The sequence below is a fragment of the Poecilia mexicana genome, unplaced genomic scaffold (assembly GCF_051168715.1).
Source record: "Poecilia mexicana isolate PSO_F unplaced genomic scaffold, ASM5116871v1 scaffold_10, whole genome shotgun sequence".
Classification (NCBI taxonomy): domain Eukaryota; kingdom Metazoa; phylum Chordata; class Actinopteri; order Cyprinodontiformes; family Poeciliidae; genus Poecilia; species Poecilia mexicana.
In genome coordinates, this window is record NW_028263379.1 from 20,719,250 (window position 1) to 20,739,449 (window position 20,200).

Consider the following 20,200-nt stretch of genomic DNA (forward strand, 5'->3'; position numbering starts at 1 on the left):
TGCAGATCTGGCATCACCTGCTTTTCCTCTGCTCCAAAACATGCATTCTCACCTGCTTGGAGGGACTTGATGTTGAGTTGAGATGCGGCGCCATATGCACGGTGATTCCTTGTTTGGGCCGAAACATAGGAACTCACATCTCTTGCAGTGGTATCTACAACAAAGTGCTATCTTTCTTAGGCACAATTTTGAAGAAGACATTACATTTTTTATTAGATTTTTCTGTAGTACGCTTGACAAAAAGAAGAAATAACTGCCAGCAATTGAAAAAAAGACTATATACTATTCATAACATGGAGATAAGATGAACAGAAATGAGGGAAAGCTTTTGATTCTATGCTGAGAAATAAAAATGAAAGAAGAAGCACTTCCAACCAGACTCACTCAGATTAGCAGAGAGAGGGAGTAATGTCCAGGCTTACGGGCAGGGCTCTCTTGATTAGAAAGGGGTTAGTGTTCACAGTGTAGGGGAGCAGCCGCATTCAGTAACACTAATGATTCCTTCTGCCAAAACCAACATCTAGCGAAGACTAACACAGAGCAGCAGCAGCAGCAGCAGCAGCAGGAGCTGCAGGCAGATATAAAGACTATATTAGAAATATGTTGACTTTATGAAGTACGTCTAAGTTCACTTGAGTCTGTAGAGGAAGGGTTTTGAACTAAACTGGGAGAATCTATAAAGATTTTGAAGGAGCTTCCTTCACCTTTAATGTGAAATATATCTTTTACAATTTGACTCTAAACTAGTCAAAGCTGTTTAGAGCAAAAATGTATGTTTAATTCTCTTGCTACTTGAAAAGATATTGCTTATAGTAAGTATCGGTACATGTGAACTAACAGGCTTTCTATTAACGAACTGTAAAGAAAACTGACATATAATGGATCAAAAGTGAAAAATCAGTCAGTTTGATCTGACTTTGCACACTGGTCTCATTAGTGACATCAATGAGGCCACCTGTCATGACCGCTGACTTCCTTTGAGTCACGCCATTTCCGTACGTATGTAACTGAGGTTTTCAAGAATATCTGTCACTTCCAACATTTTAGTCTTGCATCAGACAAACAAATATTTATTGAAATAAATGACAAAACCCCCACAAATATTTTATATATTTAGCGTTTGTTTTTTCAGTCTCCCAGCAGGTGTCAGAATAAGGTTGTTTTTTTTCTAAGAATACTTTTATTACAACATTCTTGGTAAATGCGTGGGTTCTTAGTAGGCTAAGGCTATTTTGGAGATATGTTGATGTGCAGCAGGACAAGAAAATACTGGATGCGAGCACATGCTTGAGGTCAGTATTTTTGCTTTTGTGGTGTTAGAGATGAGTGAGGTTATTGCCCACATACCAAAAACAGACACAGCTGCTAAAGACTGAGAGATCATTTCTTACTTCAAAACTTTCCACATCACATTTTCAGGTAAAACATCTAGAAGGTATGAAAAGTAGATACATCCCAACCAGATTCTCCATTGTTTTCAAAATGGATAGGAAACAAACCTTTTTGACACAAATGCACATGTTTGAGTCACGTCTTCCAAAACAAGAAGCACTTCCATATATGTACAATGATAGTGTGTGAATGTGTGTAAAGCTCTTTGGAGTCCTATGGAGTTGATAAATAGTTATACAAGTACAAGTCATTTACCATTTTATGAACGATATACAGTCCGAAGCAACACGTGTATCTCACAGTAATCACAGATTACTTTCTCGGAATAAATAAATAAATAAATAAATAAATAAATAAATAATTTTGTGGAGTATGTCAGATCGATGTGTGGCTGCTTACTGCTTAACACAGAAACTGCTGCAAAGATGGATTATGTAAGAACCATAATGTTTAGCTGACAAAATGCAAATGCTGTCTTTGCCTTGATTTTTCAACTGTGTTCAGAAAGTCTCAGTGTAGAAAAAAAAGCAGAAGTAAACATAATGATATAAAACTTAAAGTGCACAACTATGATTTTTTTTGTTGCTCTTTTCAGGTTTGACATGCCTCAGACTTGGACACTCCACACCAAAGATGCCGCTGCAACTGCTAAAAAACATGTCCAACCGCAGCTGTGCTCTCTTTGGGACATGGGCCCATACCTCCTCTGGTTTCCAAACAACCTCCATACCCACAAGTCCTAATGTCAACATTTGCAGGGGATGATGTTTTACCTTCCAGTGTGTTTACCAAATGCTATCTTCAACAGATCAATCATTATGTGGGCGTAAGCTATGTATAAGCTCAGTAACACTGAGGTGCAAGAAAGGTTTTATATGTGGTAGAACGTATCAAAACAGAAATGTGCAAAAATACAGGTCTTATGCAAACTTTAAATATGCATTGAACTTAAGATATGATGCTCTGTATCATGCTACATGTCAGAATATTTGAGGTTGAGGTTTTACAAAACCTCTTTGAATTTTCAATGCATTTTAGTGTATTGCACTTATCTTTACATGATATATTACCCAATACTGTGCGTACTCTGAGAAATAAGCCTTTTCACATCGGTTACATTTTGATTTTTTGTAACATAACAGTAGTAAGACAAAGTGGGCCATGAACGTCTCACAGTGTAGCTATATTCACTTTCTCGAGTCCATTGGAAAGTCATTTTTAAGTGTAATGTGATCATAAGTCACATCCACCAAAAACTCATCAAAAATTTGTTTTGCCCAAGCTTTTGAAGGCGAATGTTAGAAAACAACACCATAATGTTTATCTTAACAGTTAGTTCACTAATTACTTTTTAACTTTCACATTCAACTGCAACAACAGCCTGTAGTGTTGTTTCAGAAATCCTTTCAAGATGCTCCACAGGGTCATCTAAATTTAAGATATGTAGTTTTAACTCACTTCAAGTACTCAAAGCTTTTCCTGTCGTAGTTCAAACACGGTCACTGCTGAACCTACAAAAAGGTAGAAGGTTTGAAACAATGACAACAGGATGTGCTTCCTTTTACTTTAGTTTGTTTGAGATACAGGATGTTTTATCTCAGTAGAAGTTTAATCGTCTATCTAAGTACCGGCAAGTAAGCTCTAAAAAACATATTTTTAAAGCTTTGATCTTAGCAAAAATAATTAAACAAAGATGAATAAAAGCAGCTGCGAAATATTTATTAATCTAATGTCCAAATTGCAAAGTGTATTTACAATAAATCCAACACTAATTCTTCAGAGTGTTGGATTTACATGTATAGAATTACTTCTATGTTTTCTGTATTTAAAGCAATGTGTGCATTCATGTTTGCTATTATTTTCACATTCTGATGTTTTTTCTAGTTTTGTTTATTCCTTACTTCAGGTGGTTTGACAGGACCTGCTGTGTGTGATGATCTTGTGAGTATTGACTTTCCTCAGTTCCTTTCTAGGTTTGACCACTGGCTCATGTCATGCAGAACCTAAAACCTGTCCAGAAATTTCTTGCTTCCTCTGTGTTTATTTTGTTTGCTTTGTGCCAAATGTCTCATGACAAATGTATTATAAATTCAAGAACACATTAAAATAGATTAGTCTCTCAAAGTCTAGTGTGTGAAACATATCAAAATGAACACAATAAAAAGAGTATATAAAACCTAAAAAGTTTCACTGGAACAAATTCCCTGCTTCCCAGTCAAAATCAATGTGCAGCACTATGAAGGGCTACACAGAAGGGATGTTGTGGCGCAATAACTCAACTCATGAGCTGCAGCTGAAGCGCCGCAGTCCCGCTGCGCTCTGTGGACCCTCGGGGTGATTCTTTTACGCCATGCTCAGAGACGTTATCAGAGGCCGGGGAGTCTGCTCTGTCTCTCCTCTCAGGTCTGCCAACCCCGTAAAACGGCAGGAATAGTAGGAACGTGTTTGTGACTGCCGTGGAGCAAAGTGGGGAACAGTGTACGGGATTGTGGCTTTGGGGCCCCAACAGGCACCCGGAGAACCAACTTTCCCCTAGCAGGTATTTTGTGAGTGGAGGTCTTTTTCTGTAGATTCTCTGTCTGACACGGATACACCCAAGAGGGAAACATTTCTAATGCAATTTGTGAAGATTGGACCGGATTTTTTTAGCATGACCTTGAAGGAGCATAGGTGGAACAAAATGTTTAAAGTCTTAACTTCTAAAGCCAATAAAACATCTTTTACATGGAAAAGAGCAAAAATGTTGAAATATCCACGTTGCTTAATTGTGTATAACTCCAAACATATGATGTAAAGTCTGAATGAACACCTGGATACAGCAGCAATACCTCTATGTGTGTTGTGTGATTCTTTTTTTGAGGCAGGGGGGCCTCATATTTTTTCAGTGGGCCAGCCAGGCAAATGGGCGGGGATGATTGGTCCTCTAGGAAAAGTGAAATGCTTTCATTTATGCTGGCACAGTTTGGAGAGCCAGCGAGGATGAAGGTGTATTTTTGTCTTTAGGAAGGTTATGAATTGCTCAACCCCAACTCAAGTGTAACAAGAGACGATTTCAGCATCTAATGAGAGGATATTTTCTTACAGCAAAAATGATTTACTGACGACATACAAAATATCAGCAAGCTTTCTTTAATTTAAACCATGGCGACAACAACCCTGACTGGTTTCTCAGTGATGAGCCTGCTGAGCCTTGGCTACCTGAGCTGGGATCTGATGAGCCCCAATCAGGTGGAAAACGAGCCTGACCAAACTTTCAGTGACCGGTCTCCGGTCCAGCAACCTCCTCATATAATCTTTATCATGACAGATGACCAGGGCTTCAACGACATTGGCTATCACAGCTCTGACATTAGGACACCCGTACTGGACAAACTGGCTGCAGATGGTGTGAAGCTGGAGAATTATTATGTTCAGCCCATCTGCACACCCTCCCGAAGTCAACTCATCACCGGCAGGTAGTGTTTTATCTATTAGTTCTTTAATTTTTATTCACCTGAAGCAAACAGATATTTATCTTATATGTAAACATCTGGCAGATGTTTCCATTTACTTTCAGATGTCATTCTAAAAAATAAAATGGTTCAAATTGATATTTAGTTATGTCCACTGAGCAAAGAGATCTTCTCACAACAATAAATTATTAATATCTGTGCAGTAGTTGATTAATCTTTCAAAAAAACTATTAAGTTTTCTTTTCTTAAAATGCTAAAATAGCAGCTGTGTTTGTAATATACCCTAAATGTACCATTTCTGAGGAGCTTTTCATATGGTCTTTCTCTGCTAAGAGAAGCAATGATTATGTCAATATATCAGCACTGATATGTTTCCATTCTGATATTTATAGTAGGGTAAATATTTTATTTCATTGTTTTAGTGTAGATTTAACACTGCATCTTAAGGATTTTGTCAGTTGTTTAGGGTTGTAAACAGATCAAATTGGTTTGATCTTTGTAAAAAAAAAATGCAAAATGCAAAAAAAAAAAAAAACAAGGAAAAGCAGGAACCTTTTCATACGTTTTCTTGAAGTGAAAAGATAAAATGAGTCCAGTAGCTTTGTGAAGTGACAGAGCAATGCCTAATTGCTTCTGTATCATTTGTGACTGTGTTAAACCTATCAGAATGTTTCATGAGAATGTGGAGCGTCACATATTTACCTCTTTCAGGTCCTCAAAAGAAAACCATGCCAAAAATGAGAGTTAATTATTATTTTTTTTTTGTTTTTGATTACATAATGTTCACTCCCTCAGTTGCTGTGGTGCAAACAAAGCATCTACTGCACCTACCGGAAAGCAAAACGTGCAGAGTGTGTTTCTTACACCTTATCTTTCGTACACCTTATCTGTATGTGAGCTGCCAGTTCTTATAACTCTCTCCCTAAGAACTTCTTGGCCTGAACTTTGTTACTTTTTTCATCTCGATGTACCAACGTAAAATGGTCGAGGTTGGAATCTGGGAGCTCTGAACTCCATTTTCTATCTCCTTGTGTCTCTATCAGTATGCAGTGTTTTGGGTCTCCTTGACATTGATAACAAACTTCTTCCTTTCTGATTGCCTTCTTATTGTCTATCTCTACAGGTACCAAATTCATACTGGCCTTCAGCACTCCATCATCCGTCCACGCCAGCCCAACTGCCTGCCCTTCGACCAGGTCACCCTCCCTCAGAGACTGCAGCAGCTCGGCTACTCAACCCACATGGTTGGCAAGTGGCACCTGGGCTTCTACAAGAAGGAGTGCTTGCCCACTCGACGAGGCTTTGACACATATTTGGGCTCTCTGACGGGCAGCATGAACTACTACACGTATGAGTCCTGTGACGGCCCCAGTCTTTGTGGTTTTGATCTCCATGAGGGCGAGTTGGTTGCCTGGAGACACAGGGGTAAATACTCCACGCATCTGTACACTCAGAGAGTTCGCAAGATCCTAGCAGCCCATGATCCTCTGTCCCAGCCACTCTTCATCTTCCTGTCCTTCCAAGCTGTTCACACACCTCTGCAGTGTCCTCAGGAGTACATCCACCCGTATAAGGAGCTGCAGAACGTTGCACGTAGGAAGTACGCCGCAATGGTCTCCATTGTAGATGAAGCTGTTCGCAACATAACGTATGCTCTCCGCAAGTATGGATACTATCAAAACAGCGTCCTGATTTTCTCCACTGATAATGGTGGCCAGCCTTTGTCTGGGGGCAGCAATTGGCCACTTCGAGGACGTAAAGGCACTTACTGGGAGGGTGGTGTCCGAGGTTTAGGGTTTGTCCATAGCCCTCTCCTGAGGAAGAAAAGGAGGGTTAGTAAAGCACTGGTACATATTACTGACTGGTATCCCACACTGGTCGGGTTGGCAGGTGGCAATGAGTCCCTTACTGAGGGGGTTGATGGGCACAATGTCTGGGCGGCCATCAGTGAAGGAAAAGAATCTCCCAGATTTGAGATACTCCACAATATCGACCCTTTATACAACTATGCACGCACCGGCTCCCTGCAGAAAGGATTTGGGATTTGGAATACCGCGATTCAGGCTTCCATACGAGCAGGAGACTGGAAACTTCTGACCGGAGACCCTGGCTATGGAGATTGGATCCCACCTCCTATTCTTCCAGGTTTTCCCAGGGAATATTGGAGCCTGGAGAGACACATTAAACCTCGCAAATCTGTGTGGCTCTTTAATGTTTCTGGAGATCCCTATGAACGTTTTGACCTGTCTGAACAGAGGCCAGATGTTGTGAAGCAGCTCTTAGCCAGACTGGTGTACTACAACAGGACAGCGGTACCCGTAAGGTACCCTTCAGAGGACCCAGAGGCAGACCCCCAACTAAACGGTGGAGCCTGGGGTCCCTGGATGGGAGATGAAGAGGAGGAGAACTGGGCTACTGTTTACAAGAAAGAAAACATGGAATGGAAAAGGAAGTTTAAGATGCTCAAAAGCAGGTCATTTTTTAGAAGACTCAACACAAGGATGATGTCTAACAAAATATAGAAGCAAAAAACTGAAATAAAAACTGAAAATATAACTGAAATCATAAAAGATAGAATAAAGTAGGTCAAGATCAAGACATTTTAAAATTGGATCCACAATAAGAGAGAAGATACTGCTGCAGTGGACCAGATCCTCTGATCCAGTTAAATACATTTGGGTTTAAACATAAACCTAAAATATGCACTTAATCATAAGAGACTAAGACTTTGAACTGAGGTATGACATTTTTATAAAAAAATGTTTAATGCATATTTATTAAAACTGTCAACATGTGCTGACAGTATGAGAGATAACCCATGAAAGAAACAAGGTCTTCCACCTCCTCCTAGGGCTATTATTTCCACTCTTATTCAGAAACAACCAATCAGGGCAAGCAGAAGTGTCTTAGTGCTGTCAGTCAACCTCATTTCATTTCATTTCATTTCATTTCATTTCAAAACCTGTAAGCGCTTCTTATTAATGTGCTAATGGCGTCAACGTCATTGGTGGCCATGCTAAGGGCATGAGCATTTGTGGCATGCTCTGCTGATGGAGAGGAGCTGTCACATAGCAGAGAGAAAGGGGGAGACTGTGAGCAGCACATACACAAGCATGATTTTCAGTGCTAACCTCTTACACCCTCAGGGGGTATAAATAAATTTAAACTTAAAACATTTTGGGCAAAACCTTTATGCGGAATAGTTTTTGAAAGATCAAAGCCTCTTTTAGCGGATAATAAAAAATAAAAAAAATTTTAAAGGCACGTGGAGCCTTTGTTTACAGAGCGAGCCGAGGTCCCGGCAGCTGGACCCACCGGTGGGTCCGTCGGGTTCTAGGGGCTAAGACTCTCTTCCTGGCTGTGATTGGTTGTTTCTGACTCAGTGGTGTATTTCTGTAGTTATCACTGGAAGCTTTGGGAGAAGGCAGAGGAGCTTGATTTTTTTTCACATATTATCTTTCTCATATGATGACATACGACATAACAAATATGTGAAAAACTTTTTTTTTAATAATATGTACATTCCCCAGCTTCAAGTCAGTGTTTCAGTGAGCCAAAATGTAAAGAAGGAACTATGTGCAATATGATTTTTATTATATGTAAGAGAGTTCTGCTACAATCTCCACATAGTGCCAGTTATCTTTTTTAAAACAACCTGAACAGCTCTTTGTCCATATTGTGCCTAAATGACAATGTGGACATTTAGGCACATTGTAACATCTTATTATGTGGATGTTACCAATGGAAACAGTTTCTGTATGTAATCATCAGAAACATTAAATTCTCATTTGAGAAAACAATTGTTTAAATTGGCTTAGACATTGGAAGGAAACCTTTCATTTCAATATCAGTATTTTTAATATTAAAACCTTATTCCAATCAAAAATGGTTGATGATTTTTTTTTTTTTTTAAGAAAAGACAGCAAACATATTGGCCAGCGATGGGTTTGAGGAGTTTTGTTGTACTAATTTGCTTTTTATATCTTTTTAAAAATATTTAACCACTTATTCAATTTTCCTGAACCTCAAATGGCTGCGAACTGAAAAGCTTATAAGTTTATGAATCAGCCGTTTTTTTCCCTTAGTGGCAGATTTGAGGTATACAAAAAAGTACTATTTTTGAGGTAATGGTAAATTTTAACCAGTTGTTCTTATTTTAGTAACACAATACATCTAAGTGGCAAAAATGTTAAAGATATGTGAAACTAAACTTTTTTCAATTAAATAATGCTTAGCTTATTTGTTATTTTAACTCAATATGACCTCTAACCTAGCTGAATAATAATAATAATAATAATAATAATAATAATAATAATAATAATAATTCCCCACCATATATAATACAGAGAGATGTATTATATGTATTATTCAGCAGTCTGATGACTTGAATTTTAGGATTTAGTTCCTGCTTTCCTTCATTTTAATGTTCATTGACGTGAACTCAATGAAAGTAAAGCTTATTAGACACATGTTTCAGGTGTTGCGAAAAAAAAAATGTATTAGTGGCTTTTGTTTTAAGTTTTGTCAGAGAGTCTTCTCTCTCTTTCTGGTGTGCTCCTGCAGGAGTTTTCTGACTTCCGCCAGTTTTAGATTTAAAATAAATAGTTTTTTAATGTGCTCTGTGTCTGGCTCAATTTTTGGTTCCTTTGTCTGGTTCCTCACAGTTTCACTGTGAAATACCACTTTGAAATAAGAAAATATCTACATCTTTGAGTGATTTTTGTGTTTTTCTGTGCATGAGTGGTGGGAGGGTTCACTGCTTACCTATAGGAATACAGGATTAAGGCAGAGCAGCCTGCTGAAGTTCATATGTGGGGCAGATGTGTTTTATTAATGGTTGCCATTTGTAATCTCTAAATAGCCACTTTAGAAAACTCCTGGACGTACTCAGAGAGAACCCACTCCAAAATAGTAATTTTTGTGCTAACGTAAACAAATTAGAACTCGTAGTGGGTAAGATTGCATCTACTGCAATCTTACCCACAGCGTTCAGACCCTAATATGAGTTCATATCTGTAGCCATTCAAGTACAGTTAAACACAAGCAAAGAAAATCCACATGAGAAAAATAAAATTACATTTCTGCATAATCCGACTTAATTAACTACAAAATAGTTACAGTTGCGAGAAGTTTGATTGCTCAGATTCAACATTCGGAGAGACCAAGCTTTTGCTTATTCTCCACAGGGCTGAAAATGTTGAACAGGCCATGTTTTTTGCTGCAGCTTCCTATATTGAAGTTACAGCACGTGATGAAGCACAGCAGACTAACCTCAAACCTGTAAGAGTGCTGCCACTGATCTCCATATACTGGATTCTCACTTCCATTATTTTTTGGGATTTAATGCGCATGAAATGAAAATCCTAGTTGGTTTGGCATTTAGTGGCTGAAACATTTTGTGAAATCATGGTCACGCTATGTTTGGATTGATTTATATACAGTAGAGATCTCCTGACAACAGCTTAAAGCCAAGCAGAATTGAAAACAAAGTTACTTCCTTTGTTGGACGTATAAAAATGCTCCTGGATATTTGTTTGTACCTGTCAGTGCCCTCTAGCACAAGCAAACAACACCGGGTCATCTCAAATGTGTTGCTGTGTTTATCTTGATTTTTCAATTTCTTTGTATTTCTGATGTTAAACTGGCAGCATGGAAAAAACTTGTCTTCTTCTGATGTTAGTTGGAGGAACTTATGGTAAGATCATCATTATCACACTGACGAATTAACTTTGAGAATGAGTCATTTTTTGTCTTTATCTGTGTATTTTTTTCAGCACTAGCCACAGTTTCTAAGACAAACTGTGATGCCACCCAGATCATAGCCCCCTGCAGTCCTGTTTCTGGAGGAACTGTGTACATCAAACTGATGAACAACGTCACCGGCTACATACTGGTGCTTCTCAAGGATGAAAACCTGGTGTTTACTGTGATGGAGGGGAAGGTAGAAATACAACAGGAATACAGAGCGAGGACAGAATTTTCCATCCACACGGGGACGATGAAGATCACTGATGTGGAGGAGGACGATGCAGGCCAGTACACTCTAAATGTCTACACTCCGAGCAAAACCCTTGTGAAAACTTTTAGTTTCACACTTCAGATAAAAGGTGAATATAACAACACTCTTCTTTCTTTTTTCTTTTTTTCCCCCCCATCATATTCAGTTTCTTATGTCCTGTTTCCTTGTTGCTGAAGTTCAAAATGTAATTATTATGTGCAAGTAAGAGGAGAGATGATGCAATGACAACCTTTGAACCTGCAGCTTGAAAACATTACTTACCACTAATGGTGGATACTTTACGGCATCTAATTACCTAATTTGTGTTCTCTTCAGAAAGAAAAGTTTCCTTTGGGACCACCATGACTGCTTCAGGGTTTGTTCTTCTTGTGATTATAGTTTGCATTGTGGTTTGGATGTGTAAGCCCTGCAAAAGGACAGGTAATTCTTTCACTATCTTCTTCTGATTAAAAAAAAACAACCCTCATATATAAGGATTTAGTTAGTTTTCTATTATTAAATGTAGAATGATGTGTTAAGTCTTATGTCTTAGTAATTAGTTGTTGTGTGTGTGTTTTTTATTTATTTATCCAGGTTATGTGATTGTTACCTGAAAGTAAAGATCTTCACAGAGAGTTTGGACTGGCAAACTGAATTTGGAGAAACCCTTTGCAGTGGATTCAGACAAATTAGTAGCAAACACATTTTTTTTTCCTTTTAGGGAAGCTAATTTCAAATTTTTACTATCATAATTTTATTATTATCTAGTGTTTTTCTTTTACCTTAATATCAATTTGATTTTTCATCAGTAATAAAAATGTTTTTGTGTGTGTGTGTGTGTAAAACTTTGTACATAAGCTGCTCCTCCTGAAACAAAGATATTTTGCATATCATAATGTTTTTGCTATTAAGTAGATTTTAAATTTACTTGTTATACAGCTTACTGTCTGAGATAAAAGAGGTTTTTGTAAACAGTTTGTAAAGTTATATGTTTGTGCTGCACTTCTGAATACGAATAAATAAAATCATAAAACAATCTCCAGTGAATTGAATGAAACATAACATTGTACTTGTTGATCCATAACAGAAAAGGAGTTGTCTTATTTTCTATTGTTAAAAGTATGGAATATGTCAGGAATATGCTTAAGATTTTTCTTTTTTTGAAAACTAAGCAAAATAGCAACATTAAAAGTTGATTTCATGAATTTATATAACTTAGTGAACAAAAATAAAGCTGTTTGATTTGCAAAAATAACTTTCTTTGTTTTAAACAATGAGATCTGTTGGCTGTAATTTTTTCTTACAAATAAATGCATTTGTCAATTTTTCTGTCAATTGTTTTAATGCTTCTAAAGCAAAATCTGAAGTAATTCAGTCTAATACGTTTTCACAGCCTTGCAGATGACAGTAGGAGCTTATTTGATGCCACAAGATGATGAGATGGCAAACGAGCAAGATTAATAATTACCTCCACCATAAAATAATAGATTAAAAAAAACAGAACCAATCATCGCGATGATGAATAAAAAAGGTAGACTGAATCAAGGTAATATATGTTGAACTCATATATTACCTCAGACATGTCAAGCAGGAAGTGAATTTTACTGGTACAAAGAAAAACAGGCATACATTTCCCAGGTGGTCCTTATGTGTTGCATTCAGGTAAAACTAGTACATTGGAATGTCTATACATCAAAACAGCTCTACAGTAAAATGCTTTATTTGCACGTCAAACAGTATCACACAACACTGGCCAGTGGTTTCGCTGCCATAAAATCAGATCTAAATCAAATCTTTGTATCCACTGTTTATGCTTATCTTTAATTAATGGACAAAATAAAAACAAACCTCCAGTCGGTTCCACTTTTACCGTTCTTTGAAATTCTTGAGCTGATGAAACCAAATTATTGTCCGAATATTTTCACCTGTTGTATGAATATTTTCACTTGTAGTTTACGGCCTGAACTTGGATTCATTGAAAGGAGAACAGAGACCGTAGACTTCATTTCCTTCCTTCATATGCCTGCCGTAGTATCAGATTAGGTGGATCTTTTGAGTTTCACAAACTTTCTGTGAGATTACTGCCTGAAGCTTGTCTGCAGTTTCTTAGATATTTTAGAAGTCACACCAGATAACAAAGGAGTATGGAGCAATTTCTTCTTCTTCTTGTGTTGGCTGGAGAAACTCACGGTACGATCCTGATCTTATTCAGACAAATAGGATAGCGTTGTAATGTTATTGTTACCATATAACTCACATTTTATTTAAATGTTTCCAGCATTATTTCAGGTTGCTGCTGAAACAGAATGTAATTTCACTCAGGCTGCGTCCCCATGCTTCCCTACAGTCGGAGGATCAGCCTACATCATTCTATTGAGAAACGCAACTGGATATCAGCTACGCTGTTACAAATACGATCTTAAGGTGTTTTCCTTGAAGCGAGGACAACTGAGAATTGAAGAGGAAACAAAGTTGAGTTCTGGATCGACACAGGGACACTCAAGATCAGCAATGTGGAGAGGACCGATACAGGCCAATACAGAGTGGAGAGTTTTGATCCTGATGGAAAATATAAAGGCATCTACTTTAACCTCCAAGTTAAAGGCAAGCTCAGATTTGTGCATGGTAATCTGTGTGCTGACTCAGTTTGTTAGAGTGCATTTTCTTCTTCTGCCTACTAACAAGGTTTTAGTTGCAAATGTTTAGACTTTCACTGAAAGTGTATCTGCCTCTGTAAACAAATGGCCATTATAAAATCGACTGCTAGATGTGGTCCAGTGACAGAAACTGACTGTGGTTCAAAAGATCATTTTGGCAAATGTCACTTTGGGTGTCAGGATCTCTTTTGCTTTTGCTTTGGATTTACATTATTATACCAAAATGTCTGTCTCTTAAAGGATGTAGTTTAAGCCGATACAGCTCCTTGATCATTGAAAACCCTAAATGTAAAAGAAAATGCTCAAAGTTTACATTTCATAAATCAAAGTTAAACTAATCTATGTTCAAAATTCACCGCTTGTATTTTCTGAACTTAATAGTTACGTCAGTAACAATAAATATTCATGAACACATTCTGGCTGAGAGATTTGGGAATTTGCTTTCATTATTGTGCCAATGATTGTGAAGTCTAGTCCTCTGATGCTCTTTCTGTTTATCTTCTCTTGGATTGCCCTGATTTTTTTAAGTTAATGTTAAAAAAAAGTTTAGCATTATTTCACCCAAGTGGACCTTGTCACATCTGCTCTGTGAACCATCAGAGGTGATGAGTATTATACAGGACGCACTAATTAGATTTTGATTTCTTTCCTCAGAAAATATTTTGCTTATCCTGAATTCAGTGCGCCTTGCAGTGGCCGTCCTGCTGACTGTGGTCTTACTTTCCTGCGTTTGCAGCAAACGGAAGCCATGCAGGGCCTCAAGTGGAAGTCAGGTACTGAAGCATCATGACTAACAGCTTCAGGTAAATCTCAGAGTGATATTTCTATTGTTAAAATGGTATCTGTATTTCTCTTTTCGCAGGCTAATGAGCAAAATCTATTGAAGATAGAGAAAACTGCGCAAAGGGAGTAATCTTGTCAAACTTAAGGGACCTGATTTAAGAGGAGCTAAAAGACAACTAAGACCTGAGAAAGTAGAGACACTGATTGGATGGTGTTGGATGTTAAGGAATATGTTTGCCTATTTGTTTTTACTCTAAGATATTTGATTTACCCATATGTTGTAATTGCCAAAGATTTAGTCATCCTACCTGGTAAAAGACTGCAATTGCAGTGACATGGAATATGAGTAGGAGAAAGGAGAGTGGCATGTGGAGGACGTGAAACAATGATAATACAATTTTAAGATTGTTTTTATATTTGCATAATGCTGTCAGAGAAAGTTTCACTGCAACAAAACAGTGTCATGGATTTTAGGATGATGGGGTTATAACTCATTGTCACAGTCTCATTAGGTGTTGTTTAGTGGATGGTTTAACTCTGAAAACTTTATCACAGCCCAAATGTCTTTTATGAATTAACTGTATTTGCCTCTTCATTTCCACAGCTGATTAGCTGAGCAGGAAATAAAAGACCTCAAAGCTGACATGCTCCTTCCTACATCTGCCACACAAAAACCATTCACCACCCGGTGAACCATGTGGTTGAACTTACTATTATTATCTGGCTTTGCTGGTTGAGCTGGGGAGTCGCCAGTTGTCTTGTTTCCAGTTTTGGTTTTAGTAGTTTGGCTAGGTGGGGTATATCACTTACATTCTGACATAATGTCATGTAATTAAAACAGTCAAAGTAATGCAGCTGGTGCTAATGTGTCCCAAAGCCTTCTAAACAAGTCTCGGCAAAATTAATTTAAAGAATGACTCCACATAGGCCCTATAGGAAAATCACAAAATAATCAACTATAGTTTTATTGCTGACAGTTTAAACGTTTGTAACTTCTTTTTGCTGACCCGCTTATGTTCAGGAGTGAAAATCATTGGAGTTAATTTCCAAATCTGTTCCTGTTATACGTTTCCCCAACATTTTGAGTACAATTTTGACCATTACTGCCACAAAACAGCATGAGATTAATACCGTGTTAGTTTTATCCACCTAAATATTTTAGGTTCCTGAGATATCTTCCTTTGCCCATATAAAGCGCAGATAAAAACTCACCATCAGCTGCTTTACTTTAGTGGATCTTCTCTTTGTGGGCTGTATTGTTGTGAATTTGGAGACATTTGTACTGTAAAAAATATTTATTTTAAAGTTTGTTGTCCTTCTAGATACAAGAAAAATAGAACAATAATTACGTAAAAGATAATAATTAACATGATTAAAGTATTTTTGGTTAATTATTTTGTATTCATGTGAGCTTCTTTAGATGTTCCATGCAAAATTATGTCTACACATAATTTTCCATCATCAAAAATAGAAATATGTTCTGATTTAAATGTCTTTGTTCAGATGACAGTGTTTTACTTCTCCTTTTTTTCTATTTTGAACATGAGAACTTCATAATTCAAATGGGGTTGCTGAAGAAAGGAAGATTTTAGAGTGTTTTAGCTGTTTAAAAAGACCTTATTGAAAGATTAGGAGTCCAATTATAATAGTTGAAAGGAAAAATAACCAGAATTTTTGACCACTTATTGTGGGAAATACTTCATGATTTAATAATATTATGTAGATGAGTAAAAAAAGATTATTTCTTTGCAGCAATTTATTACAATTTACACCAAATAAAGTCCCAAACTGGTTCTGCATTTGGCAAAATTATCTATTGATTTAGTTTCTGTGATTCTTAATCAACAGAATGGGACAACGTTACTTCACATGTGATGGAGTACACCTAACAACAACGTCCGCATACTGAGTTTAAAAGAAGAAGTGCATTAACTTAGTCCACTTCCTTCTTGTACATATAAGAGTCCTCCCTATCATTTGTCAGCATCTGGTAGAGGTGGACAGCAGAGATTGCTGCTGATCTATTTCAGTAGTTTACTGTGACTTACAGAGCAATATGGAACAATTACTTCTTCTCGTGATATTAGCCGGGACAGCCCATGGTAAGTTAACCATCATCACAAAGACTAAAGAATATAATCATGACTACATGTACATTTTCTTCAACTTTTTCAGCATTATCTGTGGCTCCTGAGACAAGATGTGATGCCAGGCTGTTCATTTTTTCATGCGACCCTGTTCCTGGAGCGACTTTGTACCTCAGACTGATGACCAATGCCACTGGTTATGTGCTGGTGTTTTCAAAGGATCTCCCCGATGAGCATTTCAACGTGTTTATTGTGAAGAATGGAACGGTGAAAATACGTGAGTCCTACAGAAACAGAGTCGGGTTTTCCATCGACACTGGGACGCTCAAGATCACTGATGTACAGATGGATGATGCAGGCCAGTACAGCTTTAAAGTCTTCACTCCAGTTGGCATGATTGTGAAAATGTTCAGTTTCACCCTCAATGTCAAAGGTAAATTTCAGAAATATATTCTAACTTTTTAATCTGATCAGTTTGCTTTTTCCTTTTCTTTAAACTTTTATTTTTCTTGTTTTATTTCCATTTTTATGTTTTAAAAAAAAAGATGCCTGTGGCTTCACAAAGAGTTTATTTTGTTAATCTTGTCCCTCTAAAACCTGTTTATTAAATATAAATATTAGATGTTTTTCTGGAATAGAAGTTTATAGATTTTAAAATCACAATTCAGCATTTAGTAAACACAAGAAAATTGTAAGACATTTCTCTTATTTTTTTTTCATAAAAGCTTTCAAAAGCATCTGCCATTTTATTACAATGCTTTAAAGGAAAGTGAAGATTAATACAAATTTTGCAAAATGTCATGTTATTTTTTTAATTTTTAATTTTTTTTTTTTTCAAGGGAAAAAATCCAATATTCCATCCATCAGCATATCAATCTTTCCAGTGGCGGGTGTTCTCATTTTGATTGTGGTTGGCTGTGTGGTTTGGAAGAGGAAGCCCTGCAGAAGGACAGGTAATGTTTAATAAAAGTGACATCTGCTCGTTGTTGCAAGCATTACAAATGAGACGCTCTACGTTTGGTAAAGTTGTGTTCAGTTGTGTTTGGATGGTAATGGCCGTCTTCAGTTTCGTGAATATTTTGAAGCCATTAACACAGCTTGACAAGATGAAGACATGCTGGGTTTTTAAATCCATACAGTGCTGTGAAGATTGATTTTGTTTTCCAAAGGTTATTTTATTTCTTAAGGCAAAATGATTCAAAACTTCTTGACCCTGGAAAGTAACCATTATTTCCTGCTTAGGACGCCCTTGGCGATAACGATGACCTTCAAGGATTTACAATAAATGCCAGTGACTTTTTACATTTTTAAAAATATATCTTAGATCATTTCCTGGAATGAAACTTTATAAATGTTAAAATTACAATTCACCATTTAGTGGAGAAACTTGATGTGGGTGTTTTAATTCACCCACATTTACATTGCAGTGCCTCTTCGTGATCATCCCACAGCTTCTCAGTTGACTTTAACAACATTTTTGTTTTCGATTTCGTAGCCATTAGGAAGTGGTCTCGCTGGTGTGCTGTGGATTATTGTCCTTCCTCTTAAGTCAACCTGAGTTTAAGAAGTCAGGAGAATGTCCGACGGCTGGACATTCTCCTGTTGGATTCTCTATTTCAGAGCAGAAATAATACAAGTTGTCCAGATCCTACAGCAGTGTGTCAATCCTATAATATCACTCAACCATGTTTGGCTGTAGCTGTGGTGGTCATTTTCTGATATATTAGTTGTAGGTCAGATGTAATGGAACAAACTCCTTTCAAAAACCTCCAGGTTTTTCTCAGAAGTCCACAAAATATTTTCCCAAAGTCTTTGAGATTTTTGCTTAGCCTTTTACTTATTGCCAAATATATAGCTCAGCGAATGTCTCAGACAATGGGGAACAGAGGACGAGGTGCTGGAGGAACCATCATGGGAGGACAAGCCCCTACATGGGATGTACCACAGACAAATAACTGAAGTGGCTGATATCAGGAAATCCTACCAATGGCTGGAGAAAGCTGGACTCAAGGACAGCACAGAGGCCCTCATCCTGGCTGCACAGGAACAGGCCCTAAACACCAGAGCAATAGAGGCTCAGATCTACCACACCAGACAAGACCCAAGGTGTAGGTTGTGCAAGGAGGCCTCTGAGACAGTCCAGCACATAACAGCAGGGTGCAAGATGCTGGCAGGGAAAGCATCTTGCATTTTTTAGGCTCGTTTCTGTCAGTTGATATGTTGAAGTGAAAAGTTCACTCTATTCATTATCTGTGAATATAATATTACAGAGAAAGAGTTTTCTTCATTAACACCCCATCATGGTTTGACTTTTAAACTTTTGACCTAAACTGCTTTCATTCTTTGTGACCACAGAGGAAAGTCCATTAATAGCTTTACTTTTTTAACTCTGAAATGTTGTGACAAATGTGAAGTTTCTTCTTTAACTAATCATTATTTTGTTTTATCATTTTTTTCTAATTTCTGCAGGTTATCAGACGTTACACTGAAAACTGGGACCATCATAATAAATGTCAACATTCATGACCTGGACCTTATTCAGATCCTCAAGAGATTGTTTTTGTTAACCAAAGGAAACCAAAATCAACTATTGTTTGAACTCTTGGCAGCTGATGGAGGCGTTGCCTAAATATAGATAAAAAAAAACATGATTAAGTCTGATAATTTAATGCAACTAATTTTTGATCAAGTCTAACTATTTTGCGTCGTGATGTGCTTTTAAGATCGCTGATAAAAATGTTATTGTGCAACTCTTTATTAATGTACTCCTCTTCCTCAAACGTGATTTTCTTGTTTTATTTCAAACAACTGCTGCTTGTTCATTTTTAGTTTTGAATTTGCACAGACAATTATTTGATTTCTCACATTTTATTTTATTAATTTGCATTCAGAAATAATAAAGACATCATTTGTAATTGCAAAGCAGAGTGAAGTGATTTATATACGGTAATTCAAAATTTTTTACATGCTATTGAGTTTTTAACTAAACAGGATGGGATTAATCAAGAAGTATGTTGAACAACACATAATGCATCATAGTGAAAGTACCAAGAGGCTTATTTTAAGGGGCATTTTCAGAAGTGGTGACTGTTCCTTATTCTTTGTTTTTATGACGATTTGCCTAATACATGAGAAATGCTTCGTTTCAGAGAGTTATTCTTTGTTTTTATTGTTTTATAGAAGGTTTGATTAAAAGTCAATCATAGAAAATTCAAAGTATTTTCTGAAATTTCAGCAATTTTTCCTTGGGCACTAGTTACCTGTACAGTTTTCCCCCAATGAGCAGTAAAACAAATTGGTTTATTACTTTACTGAATACTACCCACTTGCTTTCTTATAAATCTTATTGAAAAGGCTTTTAACCTCAAGAAATAAACTGATGCTTTGTTGATGAGCTAAAACTGTTCACACAGCTTTCAGTTGTTGCAAAGCCTTCAGTGTATTACTGGACTTACTTATTATTGTCATTTGCATTACATTTACATACTTTCACTTGACAATGAGTTACTTGACACTGTGTTACTTTTGAATCTGAGAAGCACATGAAGTGTCTTGCTGTATGTCAGAAAAGGTCAAAAATATTCAGTAAACTTCCTCAATCCTCTGCTTCGCTGCATCATCTGTTACCAGCTTTTTCGTTCCTGTTCATTGAATCGTTACCCACAGTGTGATGCAGCTGCCACCATGTTTTGCAGTAAATAAAATTCACTTTATTGTCCTTATGTGACATGTAATGAAATCACACACAGGTGCCCTCGGTTTAGATGACATCAGAAGGATTAGTTGCACAAGAGTTAACAAGAATTATCAAAGTAAATGGGGTTGAATACA

General features: G+C 37.1%; 3 protein-coding genes and 1 long non-coding RNA gene across 4 annotated transcripts; all 4 read left to right on the top strand.

Moving 5' to 3' along the window:
• The first annotated feature begins 4,372 nt into the window (after nt 1–4,372).
• Nucleotides 4,373–9,441, top strand: LOC106920327 (arylsulfatase I-like). Its single transcript, XM_014991268.2, has 2 exons — nt 4,373–4,847; nt 5,968–9,441. Exons 1-2 carry the CDS (start codon nt 4,534–4,536, stop codon nt 7,364–7,366), a joined length of 1,713 nt encoding a protein of 570 aa, XP_014846754.2. The 5' UTR covers nt 4,373–4,533; the 3' UTR covers nt 7,367–9,441.
• Nucleotides 9,442–10,232: 791 nt separating this feature from the next.
• LOC148157096 (uncharacterized) lies at nt 10,233–11,878 on the top strand. Its single transcript, XM_088009247.1, has 4 exons — nt 10,233–10,539; nt 10,619–10,951; nt 11,179–11,283; nt 11,437–11,878. Exons 1-4 carry the CDS (start codon nt 10,494–10,496, stop codon nt 11,454–11,456), a joined length of 504 nt encoding a protein of 167 aa, XP_087865373.1. The 5' UTR covers nt 10,233–10,493; the 3' UTR covers nt 11,457–11,878.
• A 959-nt stretch (nt 11,879–12,837) lies between these two features.
• Nucleotides 12,838–13,439, top strand: LOC148157097 (uncharacterized). The gene is made up of 2 exons (XR_015764369.1): nt 12,838–13,032; nt 13,121–13,439. It is a non-coding gene; the product is annotated as an uncharacterized LOC148157097 (long non-coding RNA).
• A 2,451-nt stretch (nt 13,440–15,890) lies between these two features.
• Nucleotides 15,891–19,517, top strand: LOC148157098 (uncharacterized). The gene is made up of 4 exons (XM_088009612.1): nt 15,891–16,384; nt 16,458–16,802; nt 17,209–17,322; nt 18,839–19,517. Exons 1-4 carry the CDS (start codon nt 16,339–16,341, stop codon nt 18,856–18,858), a joined length of 525 nt encoding a protein of 174 aa, XP_087865738.1. The 5' UTR covers nt 15,891–16,338; the 3' UTR covers nt 18,859–19,517.
• The last annotated feature ends 683 nt before the right edge of the window (nt 19,518–20,200 follow it).

Bases quoted from the DNA above. Each gene is read 5' to 3' on its own strand.
- LOC148157096 (XM_088009247.1), top strand. From the start codon at position 10,494: ATGGAAAAAACTTGTCTTCTTCTGATGTTAGTTGGAGGAACTTATG. The intron at 10,952-11,178 runs GTGAATATAACA...TGTTCTCTTCAG, and splicing joins TTTCACACTTCAGATAAAAG to AAAGAAAAGTTTCCTTTGGG. The intron at 11,284-11,436 runs GTAATTCTTTCA...TTATTTATCCAG, and splicing joins TAAGCCCTGCAAAAGGACAG to GTTATGTGATTGTTACCTGA.
- LOC106920327 (XM_014991268.2), top strand. From the start codon at position 4,534: ATGGCGACAACAACCCTGACTGGTTTCTCAGTGATGAGCCTGCTGAGC. The intron at 4,848-5,967 runs GTAGTGTTTTAT...CTATCTCTACAG, and splicing joins AGTCAACTCATCACCGGCAG to GTACCAAATTCATACTGGCC.
- LOC148157098 (XM_088009612.1), top strand. From the start codon at position 16,339: ATGGAACAATTACTTCTTCTCGTGATATTAGCCGGGACAGCCCATG. The intron at 16,385-16,457 runs GTAAGTTAACCA...CAACTTTTTCAG, and splicing joins ATTAGCCGGGACAGCCCATG to CATTATCTGTGGCTCCTGAG. The intron at 16,803-17,208 runs GTAAATTTCAGA...TTTTTTTTCAAG, and splicing joins TTTCACCCTCAATGTCAAAG to GGAAAAAATCCAATATTCCA.